Source organism: Coloeus monedula, assembly GCF_965178545.1.
Source record: "Coloeus monedula genome assembly, chromosome: 1".
In the NCBI taxonomy this organism is placed as follows: Eukaryota; Metazoa; Chordata; class Aves; order Passeriformes; family Corvidae; genus Coloeus; species Coloeus monedula.
The window spans coordinates 6,293,682-6,309,319 of NC_138781.1; the positions used below are offsets into that span (position 1 = coordinate 6,293,682).

A 15,638-nucleotide genomic window follows, 5' to 3' on the forward strand; every position below is an offset into this window, starting at 1 on the left:
CAGATAGCAGGAGGTAATTGAAAACTGTCAGAACCACATCATGGTGGGTGAATTCCAGATGTCTCCTAGAGATTAAGCCAACAAAATAACATAGATCAGTGCCCTGAATTCTAAATGGTACCTAGTAAACAAATAATTGTGCAAATACAATGTTTTTTCTATGGGCTTTGTAAATCTATCTGGAATTAAATGCTGAAAGGGGATTTTTTTTCTAGTTTTAGCTATAGTATTTGTACCACTGTACATTCATGAGTTCCTGTTTGTCCCCATTGTCTCTTCATTGGAGTCAAACATCATATGAGATTGGGTTGGAATCTTCGTCTGTCTTTGCCTAGCCTGTAAGATTCTGAGTATTATCATAAAATAGAATGTGAAAAAATAACACTGTGGGAGCCTTTTTGGAGATGATGCAGATGAATGGAAAGAACTGGGCTTCCCAGAAAGCCCAGGTGATGGTTCTGATTATTCACATGAATAAGATGTGGTCCTACTGAACTTCATGATATTTGTCCCATTTATAGGTCTGTTCTGGAATGGTTTTATCCTGATTGTTTGGAAAGCTGGAAACACAAGACAAAGCACATTTGAATCCCATGACAATGAAAACAATTCATTGAACAATCAAAATAATTTCAAGAAACCTTTGTCAGATGAGGCTGATGATACATGCATCTGTTTTTTAGTTAATGACTTTAGGATGCCTGTATTGCCAATGGCAGTAAAGTCAGGGGCTGATTTGTTTCTTCCTCAAGCTGGCATCTAAAAAAGATCAGCAAATTTGTACCGAGAAGTGTCTTCATCAAAAAAACCCCTCAGTTTGAAAGATTAGCTCAGAGTTAGGGAAGATTAAATCTCACTTCCTATGGTAATCCAAGCATTGCAATTTCCTACTCCAGTTTCAAAGTTACTGGTTGAAAACACTAGCAAAATGAAATGAACTTTTGGGAGTTCTGGAAACAGCAAAAAATTGGGAATCAGTAATCTGAAATTCTTCTCCCATTTTCCACAACCTGTTTCCCTTAAATACAGGAGCAGTATTTTGCTTTGAGACCTGAGCTGAGGATGAGGAGCTATGGAAATATCACCGACCGTGTAGAGCTGAGGAAGAGATTGAACTGCAAGTCATTTAAGTGGTATTTAGATAACATCTATCCTGAGATGCAAATATCTGGGCCCAATGCCAAAGCTCCACAGCCAGTTTTTATTAACAGAGCGCAGAAACGACCAAAAATAATCCAGCGTGGAAGGGTAAGAAAAACTTAAATATATAGAATTCTGGTGTGTTAATTATTATGAGACTTTTTTCCGAAAGATTTGCTCAAATACAACAAAAATAGTCTGTTTCCATAAGTTTTGCAAGAAGCTGTCTTGAAAATAACAGGATTTTTGTCAAACAACTTTCAATCTGATCTCTATTTCAGGTCATCCTCAGACTAGATACTGTTCCATGAGGTTTCTTACCTCAAAGCTCTGAGTTGGGAATTTTTTTGTCTTTAGAATGTGCATTCATGGCTGTTGATTCTGAAGATGAATTTGGATAGAGAGAAATTTGGCCTCAAATATTCACTCTCTGTTGGTTTATGATAAGAGTACAGTGTAATTAGTTTCCAAACTCTGCTTTTACTGGGTAATTTTCTGCAAAGGTAAACATTTGCATCTGAGACTGATGATGGCTTTTCTAGTCTTGACTATTACCTAATTAACAAAAAATTAGTTTTTCTCCTCTCTTTTTTTTTTTTTTCTTCAAAGTAGAAGTGAAGAGAGAATTTTTTAATGTGTATTCATGAAGGAAATCATGATTAAATTCATGCCTTAGCTCTGACACCTTTGCTTTTGGGTTTGTATGCAGTCAAAGCTACCAGACAGTTGCATCTGCTCTTTCCAGTGTCAAATTCACTTGATGTGTGCTTTTTATGCTTCCCAGAAATAATGGATAATTTCAAACCCAAGACAACTTTCTCAGTGTCTTCTCTGTGAAAGAGAATACTCTGGAATAAACTGTTTCATGTGCACACAGATTATGGTTAGCAGGTTCCCTTCTAGCTCAATAGTTGGAAGCATTTAGTAGTGATGTCCCCACAGGGGACACAGGCTGCAGTAGCTGCTGACAATTGCTGGTTCTGCAAGAAGTGAGTCAGGAGGACCTGTGTTCATGCAGGACCTATTGACACCATTAGATTTCTTGCTTGGAAGCAGCTGTCTAGTAATCCATCATTTGTGCAGTATTTTTGTAGCAATATCCCAGCCAAGCTGTGAAGTTAGTTATGTGGTTTCCCTGAATAAAACTGATACAATGGGCTGATTCCCCTAGTTGTTGGATGCTGTTACTCCCCTAGTCAGACCTTTATTTCTCCTTTTTCTCCTTTTTTCAATATTTAATAGCTTTCTCCTTTCATTCAGGCAGAAAGTTAACTGAGGAATTGTTGATGTTGGAGAGAGCTACTTGAGGGATCTGAATATCTCAGCGACACTTAATCTTCCCAGCAGTTATTTACTATGGTTTAATTTTGAGAAAAACTCTGTGCACCACTTAAGATATGGGGAGAAGAAGCAGAAAAATGCAGTTTCTTGGCTTGCTTCTCTGGGGTTCAAGAATTATACCCAGCATTGTATGAGAGAGTCAGCTTTGGCTCTGATGATTGTATAAACTATTTCCAGATGCCTGCAAGGAACACAACGATCAGCCAATGTCACCACTGCGTGCCAGACTCTTTAGGATTTGGGAGGAATCGCTCCAAATCTCAATTTATTCTCAAAAACTAATTGGGCCACAGATAAGTGGTGGTTTGACAGCTGGGAAGAAATGTAATGATCACAAATGGTGGCAGTTGTTACCAGTGTTACCAAATGCTGGCCATCATGGCCAATAAAAACAAGGACAAAAATCATACAAAACTCACGTACTCTATGCTTTAAAAGCCTTCTGTTGAGTGAGGAATGATGAAAATGAGATCTCTTCTAGATCTGGGGTGTGAGGAAATATTAGTGAGAATGTTTTGTGTAATTTGTTTTAGATGTGTGTAGGGAACAGGAGAAAGAAACATGGTGCACTCGAGGCGATTGTTGATGTGCCTTGGGACAGCTGTTTCCAGAAATGGTGTTTAGTGAAAAATGTTATTTGGTATTTACACTAATTGGTGCTATCATGCGACTGAGCAGTTTGTTCCTTTTATTACTGGAAGTGTATTTTGGTTTCTAAAAATTTGTAGAGTCAATAGAAATGCCAAGACAGCTATGGATGTCTTCATAATAAAATTCAGCTGGCTAGTTAATCAGCCTGGCCTGGAGTTCAGAACAGTAAATTCTTTTTTCCTCTACATCCAGCTCCAGATTGGAAATAAGTATTTTTAATGTGGGTGTCAGATCTGAGGCCCTGCCATCTCTCAGCTCATGGTGTGCAGGCAGTGTTTGCTGTCTGAAGAGCCTGATCCCCACCACATTAGGGGAAGAAGGATATTCAGGCTGAAAAGTTCTGCTGGCCAGCAGTTAGTTCAGGGCATGTGTGTAATTTAATGTCAGAATTAGAGATGTTTTGTTTCTCTGAGTACCTCTGTGGGGATACCTCGAGATCTTCATGATTTTTTGATTCTTGAAATAGAACAACCTAAACTTCGTACAGCAGAAAATGTCTTGGATGTCTCTTAGGGTGGGCATCATTGTTCAAATCAGGAGAGATTGCCAACTTGCTGAGAGCCTCCTTGTTTGCTTTGATGGTAGATGCTTACAGTGCTGCATGACAGGACAGGCTTCTGATCTGAATTCAGTCTTCTGATACAACATTCCCCTAAATCCTGACTAGGCAGGGCATTTGAGCAAAGATAGCATTTGCGTGTTTGTAAAATGTTTTCTTCCCTGATCCATCAGTAAAATACCATAGCAGATAACAGTGGCTTTTCAGTTGTGTAAATGCTCTTGAAAATCAATTTGCAAACAACATAAATCTCTGAAGTTGTTTTTATTTCAGTAATTCATTCTCCTTTCTCAGGGAGGCTGTCCTGTTCCATGAAGAGAGGCTGTAGGAGGAGACTTATGTTTAAGACTTATGTATAAAATGCATTTTATACAGTACAGTCAATATTGCTGAGCAGAATTTGTGGGGCCTCAGACTTCCATTGAGAGTGAAGAGAGCAAAGAACCTTCACAGAATATGATGAGTGTGTGCAGAGCCAGGATGTGTGTATTGCACTTGTACCAGAGGGAGAAATCTTGATGTAATTAGAAAGCAAATTGGAACTGTTTAATGCAGTTTTTTCTCCAAATTATCTGAGAAATAGAATGGTATTTTAAAAGGGAAGATTTTTTTTATTACTGGAACTGTTGGCTGAGTTGTTTTGGGCACACTAGGGATCTAGGGCTTTGAGCACACTTTCAGATCTAAGGCTGTTGTTTTCTCTGACTATCAAACTGTTTTCCTTTCATAGCTGTATCACCTCCAAACCAACAAATGCCTGGTTGCCCAGGGCCACCCAAGTCAGAAAGGAGGCCTGGTGGTGGTTCGGGAATGTGACTACAACGATCAGAACCAGGTATGAGATTCCCAACTATATTAAATAGTGATTCATGTCTTTAAAATGACCAGTATGTTTTCCTGCTGGCAAAGTGCCTTGGTGTGACATCTCATCAGCAGACAGGCTGCTTACCAAGGGTCATTCAAACCATGGGGCTGGCCAAGGACACTGGAGCTCCTACTAATGCTGAGTGTTGGATATTATAATTTCCTGTCTTTATGGCGTGAATCTCTGTGTTTGGCTGAAGGCTGCCCTAAAGTGGCTCCTGACAGGTTCATAATCCACTGATTGGCACTTCAGAATTTGTAGCAGCTCTTTCAGTCGGGTCCTCATACTGGAATTTAAAGCAGCCTTTTCCTGCCCTGCTGGTGTTTGTGTACTGCACAGTCAGTCCTCTGCTGCTGGAGTGGCTGTATTTTGGGGTAAATGAATGATTTGTTGTTAAATAGAAGGAATTCAGAAGATTCTTTGGCTCCAGGTGAATTGCTGATCTGGGGATTAATTAGGGATGGGTGTGAAAGCCTAATGAGAATTTTTGTATTACTACATGAAGCCTTTGCTGTTTCACTTCTTTCAGGTGACAGAAATTCAGGACTTGGATAAAAAGTCTCCAGGGTAGAGAGATCTTCAGCTAATGCCATAAAGGCTTACCTAGCTAAGAACTACACTGAGAACATTATGATTTAGGAGCCCATGGGATATGATTCTAAAAGCTAGGTTGGATCTAAAGAGAAAAGTAATCAAAGAGACAGAGTAAATGGAGCATGGGACGGACGTAAAGCAGCATAGCTTAGTAAAGGTGGGTTGTGCTGGACTAACTTGATACTCTATGACACAGGCAACAGTTTTCAGGGAATGGAAACTGCAGCAGTGGAAGCAGAGTGATTTGTGATAGTCCCAACAAAATGCTGTGTACTTTGTCACCTGATGGGACTTTCTGCCTCCTACTTGTGGCCTCACCAGCTGAGTGTGACAGAGAAAGACGGAGGAACTGTGAGGGGTGTTTGCAGTTCACTGGATGTGTGGCTGGCTCTTGACACATGGCCTCCAGGCCCAGTTGTCAGACAAGAACCAGGAATGCATCTTTGTGCTTCACCTCTGGAACACTGAGAAATCATCACTATGACCAAATTGTGAGTCCCTGTGTGAAAGGTGGATTAATTAAAGTTGGAGTGGGAATGAAGGTTTTCCTATTTGATATATTCCATTAGCTTTAAGATGGTCAGCAAGTCTTGCAAATATGAAGACTGTGTAAGTGTAATAGTAACTGACAGGCACCATCATCACCAAGTGATTGTACATTTGCAGTGCCAAAGCTACAGTGCTACTTTCTGAGCCATTGTGTCTTTGGCTGAGAAAGCAAAAATGACTGCCTGGGCATGATGTCCACACAGTTGTGCTTCCCTTCTCCTTGCTGCGATATTTCTCATAATGAAGTGCCACATGCCTGAAGGAGAGTCTGTTGGTTTTCCATATCAAAACCTTTTTCTGACTTCTTTTTATCTAGGAGAGCAAACTTCATTTAGCCCTTTGGTGCTGAGAAAGACAAAGCCGTGCTCTGACTGTTGATCTTCGGCTTCTTTTCTCATGAATCTGGTTTACTAGTGGTAAATTTAGCCATTAGTTCTCATAAAAAAACTGGCTGTGCTACCTTCTTTCACAATGATTTTGTTCTCCAACCAAGTATGTCAACCAACACTATGTTTTTCTGCTATTAGACTTATTTTGTTCTCCTAATAAATCCCAAGAGTGCATTCAGCCAACTTGCTGTCATAACCTCTTGAACAATCTTACTTATAGCTATGTGAGAACAATGTAGAGAAAGATGACACTTATTTAGCAGCTTCTGCTTATAAAAATAGCAAGAAACATCCTCACTGTTGGAGGCTTTTAACTGTTATTTCATTCAACTCATTGGCATTTTCAGCTGGTTTTGCTCTAGAATTATCTGTTTTATGCCTTTGTCCTAAGACAAAAGCCTGTGTTTGGTCTGGTGAATGCATGCGAGAGCTGACCAGCCTCGCTAAAGTCACGGGACTGGCCTTAAAAGCAATTTTGTTTTGCCTTTAGTTTATGCTTGCTTTGTTTTCTCTACCCTTCATGGCTGCTAAGGAATTTCAAATTCTCACTTAACTTGGATTTAAAAGAAATGACAGGTATTATGTAGCTTTCAATTGTATCAACATTATGGGTGTTCCTTTTCATTGTAGTTGACTTAGATGGTCATCATTAGGTGTTGAAAATGAGTAAAGTGCATCACACTCTCCTGTTTTCTCAGGCTTGACTGACATTCGGTTCATATTTTTGCTATAGAAAGAAATAATAACGGAAGTGGTTCTCTTATCTAAAAAATATATTAAGAACTATTATGAAAACTAGGATGCTCCATTAACTGTAACAGAAATAGTCTGAGATAATTCTGGGGACTTGAACAGAAATTTAGGAATAAGTAAGAAAATCTTGTTAAAAATAGCACCAGTGGAAGAGGTGATAGCATCTTATAGAACAGAGGTTTGAAGTGACAGAAGAGGCATCTGTGCTCTGGACCTTGAAAAAATAGTGTACTCAAGCACAGGACTTGAGAAAAGGTCTGTTAACACTCCTGTAGCATTTACTGAATGTAAGAATATGTCCTTTACAAGCTGTTCAAGACTCAGAGACTACAAGGTTTTGCTCCCATGTGCAATTCTTCTGTAAGATCTATCTCCCTAAATCTCTAGATCATGGTTATTGGTTTGCTTTTCTGACACAGCAGGTGTCAGAGCGAGTGTGAAGAAGTGCAAATTCAGTCTTGCTGCTTTTCCACAAACTATTGAAGGAACGGTTCTTTGGTCCTTCTAATGACTGTTGTGGATTATCAGTGGCACACGGAACTGTGGAGCAGAAGGCTCATACCTGCTTAGGAATGACCCTCAGGAGGATGTTGGATTTTCAGAGTAGCAATGGCTTCAAACAATGATTACAGACCACCAAACTTGGCTGTTTGTGGTGATTGCCACAGGCTGTTTGGTGCTGTGATGTCATTGGTATCCATAATAACAGGAGCGAAGTGAAGTATCTGCAAACCTCTGTGATGGTGCAAATTGCTGGGCACATCTCCTCCTCAGGGCTGAGGCAGCTCTTATGTGCTCTTAAGCTGAATTTTTATCTTTTACAAACTGTCTGACAGAATAATATAGCAGTGCCAAGCTAAGCAAGAGATTGTAACTGTTGGAAGTACTGGAGTACTACATGGGTGGTGGCAGGGATTTTCTTTCAAACAAAGGGCTGTTTCTGCAGTAGTTACTGTCTTGTATTTACTGAAAAATTTCAGTGTATTTCTCTAGTGCTAATGCAATTTGCAGATCAGATAAAAATGTGTATCCACAAAGCTTTGCCAGTTGGCCAGCCATGCCTTTTGCTGCACTTCACTGATCTCTGAAAGCCAAAGGGTAGGCAGATGCTTCCTGGCTTATTCATAGCATTTTGAAATTCAGGAGAAGGCTGTGGGATTTGTCTGAGTTACGTGGATGAAGTAAAGTCCTGAAGGTGCTGAAGTCCTAGGAAGCCCAGTCTTAAATCTGTGAAGAACTTAAAATACATTTTGAGAGGTCTGAATTAAACATCCAGTTCTTCCTAAAGCTGCACCTGTGTAAAAGTAGCTTAGACTAACAGAGCTCATACTTTGGACCTCGTCCCATTTATTTTGTCCACAAGATCTAGTGTAGCACATGTTATACACCTGCCTGAAGAGGTCCGTGCACCTTTCATTTTATCCTGTTGGCTGTTTTGAGAGATAGGGGAAAAAAGCTGCTTGAAAGAGGCCAGTCCTACAGCATTCACCAAATTAAGTATTTTATTTAACCACAGACATGATCAGTTTCATTATGGAGAGATGTTTTTTCTATAACATCTGCAATTTAGGTTTTATTTGAAAACAGAAATGATTCATTGTATGATTCTAAAAGCATCTCATTGATTTTGTTTGACACCAGTGACTTTCCTTAGACCTTTGAAGCAGATGGTTTCCATGTGTCTCTGGGGGACAGCAACTAAAGGTGCTGCTTTCCTATGTGTGGGTACTGGACACAATCCCAGTTTTAGAAACCAAAGTCTTCACAGTGATGCTCTCCTAATTCTGCTGGTTAGGAAGTGCATGCAGGTTGAAAATATCCTGCACTTCCATTACCTCTTTTTTTTAATAGATTAGATTTTTTAATGGTTTGGTTTGTGGGTGTTTTTTTTTGGTTTTTTTTTTGTTTTTGTTTTTTTTTTTTTTTTTTTTTTTTTTTTAGAAAATACATAGGAGGATAAAACAAGAGATCTCTCAGAAATGAGGCATAAATCCTGGGAAGGCACCTTTCTGCTTATAGTCTTTTGATACTGTGCTGCCTGACAGAAGTTTCTTTCCTATATGGGGCTGTTAATGGCCTTTAACAAGAGCTGAACATAATCCTTTTAGTCTTCAGCAGAAAATCAGTTAATAATTTTTGGAGTATGCTAAGGCTTGCAATTGTGTAACAAAGAAACCTCATGGGGTGGCTTTGCTTTCCTGGTGCTCGAATCTGTTAATAATCTGCAAGTTCATAGTGATACTCTAATCTGGATTTGGAACCAAATTTGGGGCTATTTTTCCTCTTTCCTTTGTTTTCTACACTAAGCACATAATTAGTTTGAAATTAATTTTGGCTGTCTTGTGTAAGCCAATCTGGAGAAGTATCACACTGGATTTAACCACTGTCTTGTGTTCTTTGCCATTACTCAGCTTTAGATTGAAGGTCTGTCCGTGTGTCACTGAAGTCTTCTCTCTCCATTCTTACCAGTTCATCTCTTGTTTGGATTTGGCTCCATCATTATTCTTTTAATAGTGATTCTCTCTGGCAAGTCCTGCCATTTCTCCATTCTCTCCTTCCTCTTTAATCTTGCCATGACAGGGTTTAAAAACAAAAGAGTATTTTAGAAGGCACAGAATGCCTGAGGTTAGGGCAAATTTTAATGTGATCCCTGCACTTCTTCCAAGGAGGCCTTCCTTGCGTTATAATAGTCACTGTGATAATGAGCTGTGTGCTTTCCAGTCATGCTGTCCAGCTGAGGCTGTGTCCTGCAGCAGTACCATCCCATGGCTAGTGCTTGTCCTGGTACCGTGCAAACTGCTGCTTGCTCCGAGCGGGACAGACGGAGCCCGATCGCGGGCGGGTGAATCCCCAGCTCGGGTTCGCCTCGCACCCCGATGGCTGATGCGTGCGAAGGAGGTAGGAAAAAGCAGAGGGCTTCTCGTGGGAGAAGAGAGTTTATTCCAGGGTGAGAGCCCACGAGGAGAGCCAGAGAGAGCAGAGCACTCAATGCTCAAAGAGGTTTCAAATCCTAAATTACATAACTTGCTCTCGCAGCTTGTCTTTCTGCTGTCCCACCGGGAGCAGCCCTATTCTGTAGTGCACGTGAGGTGGCACACCGACCTCCCAGGTCCTATTGCAGCAGGGAACCGGAGTGCCAACGCCTTGGCAGCCCCGGTGCAATTGGCATCGCTACCGGGAATGTTCCAACAAGCTGAGTTGAGCCATCGATTCTACCATTGAAATGTCCCGGCTTTGGTCCTCATGTTCCTTCTCTCACGCAGCCAAGCTGAGGCCATTGTGGCCACTTGTCCTGACTGTCAGAAATATCAAATTCCATCCCTAGGGTCCGGTGTGTGTCCACACGGTCTCAATAGCTGCCAGCTGTGGCAGGCCGATGTGACGCACGTCCCCGAATTCGGGAGGTCTAAGTATGTCCACGTCTCCGTAGACACCTTCTCAGGAGCGGTTTTTGCCTCTTCCCATTGTGGGGAGAAGGCAGAAGATGTCATCAAACACTTTCTGTTGGCATTTGCCACCCTGGGAGTGCCAGCAGAAATCAAGACAGATAATGGTCCAGCGTACGCCTTGAAGAACCTCCAGCAGTTCTTCGACATGTGGCGAATCCCAAAGTCCAGCGCCCTTCAGAAGGCTGGTTTTAGTCTCATAGGCCAAAAAAAGAGACAAATCAAAATTTATGTGCGTGATATTCTGCCTGGAGTTTGATATTCCATACTCTGACTGTGAAACTCATGCAGACTTAATGGAAAGAAAAAAAATTACTCACACAGCGGGCATGGCAAGTGCAGCACTGAGCTTGAGAAATGGGAACAGGGCTGGAACAGGAGCACACCAGAGGAACTTAGTGTGTCTGTAGGTACTTCAGGGATGGGTATGAGGGGCTCAGCTCTTTTCGTTCTTAGGCTCAGAAGTCAGGGGGAAGAGAGTTGCCTTGATCAACATCCCCAGAGGTTGGGAAGTGCTGTCCAGGTGCCCTGTGAATGCCAGGGCTCCACTGTGCATTTGGAATAGCTGTCATTGGGTGTTGAGCCAGATGGTCCCAGGATCTTCCCTGCACTGCAGGGCTGTAAGTTTCCATTTACTTTCTTCTCTTTTCTCTGCTCCTCTGTAACCCACGATATTTTGAGGTGCACTCCCCCAGGTTCCTTCATTTCTTTGCTTTTTGGTCTCCTGTTGGTTATGAGAGCTCCGGGTCCTCCACAGCACTGATCTTGGCCTAGGTCTTTTCTGGCCTGAAGGAGCTGAACAAGGGAGAGAGGACCAGCAGCTCCTGCAGTTGGACCAGGCTGCTGTTCCTGCTTCCCTGAATGTCCTGCTGTGCCAGATGTGCCTTGCTCAGAGCAGCCCACAGAACCAGCAAGGTGTGGGCATGAATGGCAGCAACTGAAGGTGCCTGACACTTTTCTGTGCCAGGAGTAAAAATACCTGCTCTGCTCAAGCAGCATGTGGGAGAGGACAGCCTGACAGCTTGAGTGTGTCCTTGCTGCTTGTTACAGCTGACAGTGGTTTTCAGTGTGATCACAGAGAAAATCTTCTGTGAGGAGTTTGCTTTCAGTGCATTCCTGCTTCATGCAGGTGGGCCCCAGGGAAGGGGGCTGCATTCAGTTCTCACCACTTACTGCACGGCCCATCTCTGACATCCAGATGCTGAAGCACCACCTCTGTAGGTGAACAGAAGATTCAAGGAAACTGCCCTGAAACATTGCAATAAATGTCTTTCTGTCTTCTCTTTCAGGTCTGGATTTACAATGAGGATCATGAGCTGATTTTAAATAATCTGCTTTGCTTGGATGTTTCGGAAACTCGCTCATCCGATCCCCCTCGTCTCATGAAATGCCACGGCTCTGGTGGCTCACAGCAGTGGACATTTGGGGTAAGTGGAGAGGCTGCCATATGGCTCATTACTTGTAGTCAATGTCTCAGTCAGTGACAGTAGCCCTAACAGGACATCAGGGTTGAGTTTAATTGTGACTAAACCTCAGATGTACCAAGGTAATTGCACAGTACCAGGCCCAGCCCGTGGTTCAAGCAGCCTGTACAGAAGTTGCACAGGCTTTGATGGCTGCATTTCAGTCTTAATAAGATTTTTGCTGAGCTCTGGGACATGCAGGCCCTTTGCAACATAGAAAGGTTTCTGCAGCTCCACTGAGCCTTTCTTCTGCCAGTCACAGCCACCCACAGCACTGTGGCTCATCTGGGATATGCCAGAGAGAACAAAATCCATCCAATAGCTTTGTTGTGTTGTGTTTGCAGGCCTGGGAGACAGGAGGAGTCTATGTGGTAATTCATGCTTAGTGCTTGAGGAAGCACAGGGCAGAGCAGTTGCTTCTGCCCTGTAATTGATCTCGTTAGTTTAATTGTTAAAGCCTGGAGTGGCCAATTCCACAAAACTGAGCCAGTGCTGCTCACACGTGGAATCTGTCTCCTGGGTGCTCACTCAGAGGCTGCCCCTAACATGCCCTCAGCCTAGCAGAGAGTCTGTAGCACAAACATGGTTGAACAAAGGGGAGGGAGGGCCCTGCCAGCACTGCCAGTTGTGCTTCCAGCACAGCTCTGCACAGTCTGTCTCGGGTTCATACCATGCTGCTCATTGGCAGCTTGAGTTCCCAAGAGGTGTCCCGTAAGTCCAGGATGGCATGGAGATACAGAGGCAGATACCGTGTGAGCCCAGGGTTGTGTGTCTGACACTTGCACCAGCAGTGCCACAGCTGCCAGGGGCAGTGAGAGCAGTGAGCTGAACAATTCTGCTATGAGAGGTTATTGAGGGTTCTGCAGCTTGTGTTGGCAGGCAGGGATTTCACAGGACTGAGAGAATGGCCACTGACACTGGGTGCATGTGGCTGTTGGTGATGCCTGTGGTGGTGGTGGGGAATCGGGGCTTCATGTGTGACATGGGGGCTTTGAGCTGGCCATTGCCACTGTGGCTGTGGGAGGTGGATCTGTAACAGGGTCACACTGGTGCTCATCAGTGATCCACAAGAAAAGAATCAAATACTAGGATTGATTAGGAAGGGAATAGGAGCTGAAGCAGGAAAATGTCAGCACACCATTGCAGTTTGCTTGTACTGCATGTGCTGGTCACCTCCTCTCAGGCTAAATTAGGGCTGAAGAAGGCTCAGAGGGGCATGCAAAGGCAAATGGAAGGTGTGGGGCACCTTTCCCATCAGGTATATGAGAGCTGGCTGGGACCCTTTAAATATCAAGTCTTTTGGAACAAGGGGAAATCCACTGAGTGAGTCATCGATACAGGGAAATACTAACTGCACTGTCAGTTGTGGTACAAGACTTGGATTGAGGGGATATTTTGGAGGAGTGTTGTGTTTTCTTACCATGTCCTCCTGCTTCACTGGACATCTGGTTATGGCCATAAGCAGTGACAGAGCCTGGCATGGGTGTTCCCGTGTATGTGCTCCCTCTGTGCAGGAGAGCAGGAGGTGGCTGCCCATGGGAGCTGCTGGGGCTGTGCAGAGAGCCCTTTCCAGACAGCTGCAACAGGCTGTTGGTATAGGAGATGGCATAGTACTCTGAGGGTAATGAAAGAATAGGATCTGTTTCCTTCTTACTCTTGGCTGGGGTTTGGCCTTGCCCTGGCTATGGACACCCACCATGCATGAATCCTGTCACGACATGTGGCAACTCCCCAGCATGTGGCTGCTGAGGGTAGTGGCACTGCTAAGGCGTGGTCAGATGCACAGCAGGGACCTCTGTTCAGCCTGGAGAAGAGAAGGCTTCAGGGAGACCTTAAGGCATCCTTCCAGTGCCTAAGTGGGCTACAGGACAGTTGGAGAGGGACTTTTTACAAGAGCATGGAGGGACAAGGGGGAATGGCTTTAAACTGTCAGAGGACAAGTTTAGATTAGATATTAGAAGAAATTCTTTGCTGTGAGTGTGGTGTGATGCTGGAGCAGGTTTGCTCAGAGAAGCTGTGGATGCCCCATCCCTAGAAATGTTCGTGGCAAAGTTGTATGTGCCTTTGAGCAACCTGGTCTAGTGGAAGGTGTCCCTGCCCATGGCAGGAGAATTGGACCTAAATGATCTTTAAGGTCCCTCCCAACCCAAACCATTCTAGGATTCTATGACCTAGAATGTGCCCCACTACAGCCTTGTGGGCTCTCTCTTTGCTCAGTGCTGGGAAATGGGTTTGATCATCCTTCCACCTCATTAAAACACTGTGGTATAAACAAAATCCCAACTAGGGGCCTGTGAGGACGTGAGAGCCTTTGTTTCAAAGTCTGGATGTGGTTATGGGGTGTGCTGTACTCTGCTGCTGCTGTGGGTCTGGTGTGTCAGGGAGGCTGCTGAAAGGCTCATCTGTCAGGAAGGAGCATCCCATCCCCTTGGGCATCGCTTTCAGCTCCAGTTTGACAATGGAGAACAGAAGTTTTAGTAAATAAATTCCATCTGTCTTTTTGTCTGCTCTAGAAAAACAACCGCCTGTACCAGGTCTCTGTGGGGCAGTGCCTGAAGGTGGTGGATCCGCTGAGCCACAAGGGCTACGTGACCATGGCCATCTGTGATGGCTCCCTTCCTCAGCAGTGGAACTTCGAGAGCTGAGGCAGCAAGGAGGTGGCTGAGGAGAGTTCAGCTGAGCCCTGGTTCCCCTTCAGCCATGATCTGAAGTCGTTCTGGAGGGTTTTGTGTGGAGCCCTTGGCTGCTATGTCCGGCACAACCATTGCAAGGACCTGCTGGAAATGCCCTGCCCTGAGGAGCTGAGTGTGGGAAGGTCCAGGTGGTCACTGGTCCCTGGTCACACACTGAGAGCAGCAGCCCCGCTGCATGAAGAAGTGAAATTTATCATCAGTTCCTTGGATGATCCTGGATTATTGGACTGGTTTTACGTAAGAGAAATCTTTAGAGCAATGTAATTTAAATGGTGAGATTTCAGCTTTGTGGATGTTCTAAATGACAGTGAGAGAAAGGAGTCCTCGAGTATTTCATGTGCAGTATCTCAATAATTTACATTTCTAGTATGGGTTTACTGGCCAAAATTATTTTACTTTTTCTGGAAAATATTTTTATTCCCTTTCATCTTCTGAAAATTGTCATTTGTAATATTTAAATTTAGTTCTTTTAATTTTAGGACATTTCATGTAGTTTAAGTTCTTTGCTGTCATGCATCACCTCATATTTAAAACAAAATAACTATTGCAAAGTCTATTTTGATGACTCATGACAGTAGTGGCATTTAAAATAAAGTATCATTTTTTTATTAATTTGTATGGCCTTACTCTTTGTAGCTGTTGGACCAGAAAGCACCAACTTAGACACTGATGCAAACTACTGTTCACACAGTTTGGGCCTTCCCTTGTTTTCACTCCCTTTCTCCCTTCCTCACATCTTGGAAGGCTTGACAGGTAATTTCTGGTTTTTTTCCTCCACTTCTCTGTTTTCATTTATTTTACTGTTCACCTGTCTTTGACTTCCTGCCTCAGCTTCTTCAGTGTGAGAAAAGCTGCTCTTACCCAGTGTATCTTTTCTTAGCACCACTGGACTTGTTTCCCACTCCACCACGACCGCCTTCCCTGGGAGCATGCAGCTCGGACCTTGGACGTGCCAGGACAGCCTTGCCCTTCCACTTGGGCAGCAGAAACATTCTCCAACTGTGCAAATACTCCAGCATCCAGTTACTGACACTTTGGGCAGTGTGAGGCAAATAATGATAATCTTGGAGTAATTACAAACCCACATCTTTCTGCAGAGAGGAGATTCACTTGTGCCAGAGCCAGACTCTGTTTGGTCCTTCAGCCGCCTGCCAGGGCCAGCACCTGGGAGGAGAAAAGCAGGAGGATGCAAAGG

The 15,638-nt window shown here is 43.5% G+C and overlaps 1 protein-coding gene across 2 annotated transcripts in view; it reads left to right on the forward strand.

Annotated features, from left to right (window-relative positions):
• The window catches only part of GALNT11 (polypeptide N-acetylgalactosaminyltransferase 11), a 47,916-nt gene extending 32,956 nt beyond the window's left edge, over window positions 1-14,960 (forward strand). For both annotated transcript variants that reach the window (XM_082298760.1, XM_082298761.1), the window contains exons 9-12: window positions 1,030-1,248; window positions 4,422-4,526; window positions 11,577-11,714; window positions 14,264-14,960. In XM_082298760.1, the coding sequence (XP_082154886.1) occupies window positions 1,030-1,248; window positions 4,422-4,526; window positions 11,577-11,714; window positions 14,264-14,395 (594 nt within the window). In that variant the 3' untranslated portion in view covers window positions 14,396-14,960. The remainder of the gene's footprint in view (window positions 1-1,029; window positions 1,249-4,421; window positions 4,527-11,576; window positions 11,715-14,263) is intronic.
• Window positions 14,961-15,638: the final 678 nt, after the last annotated feature.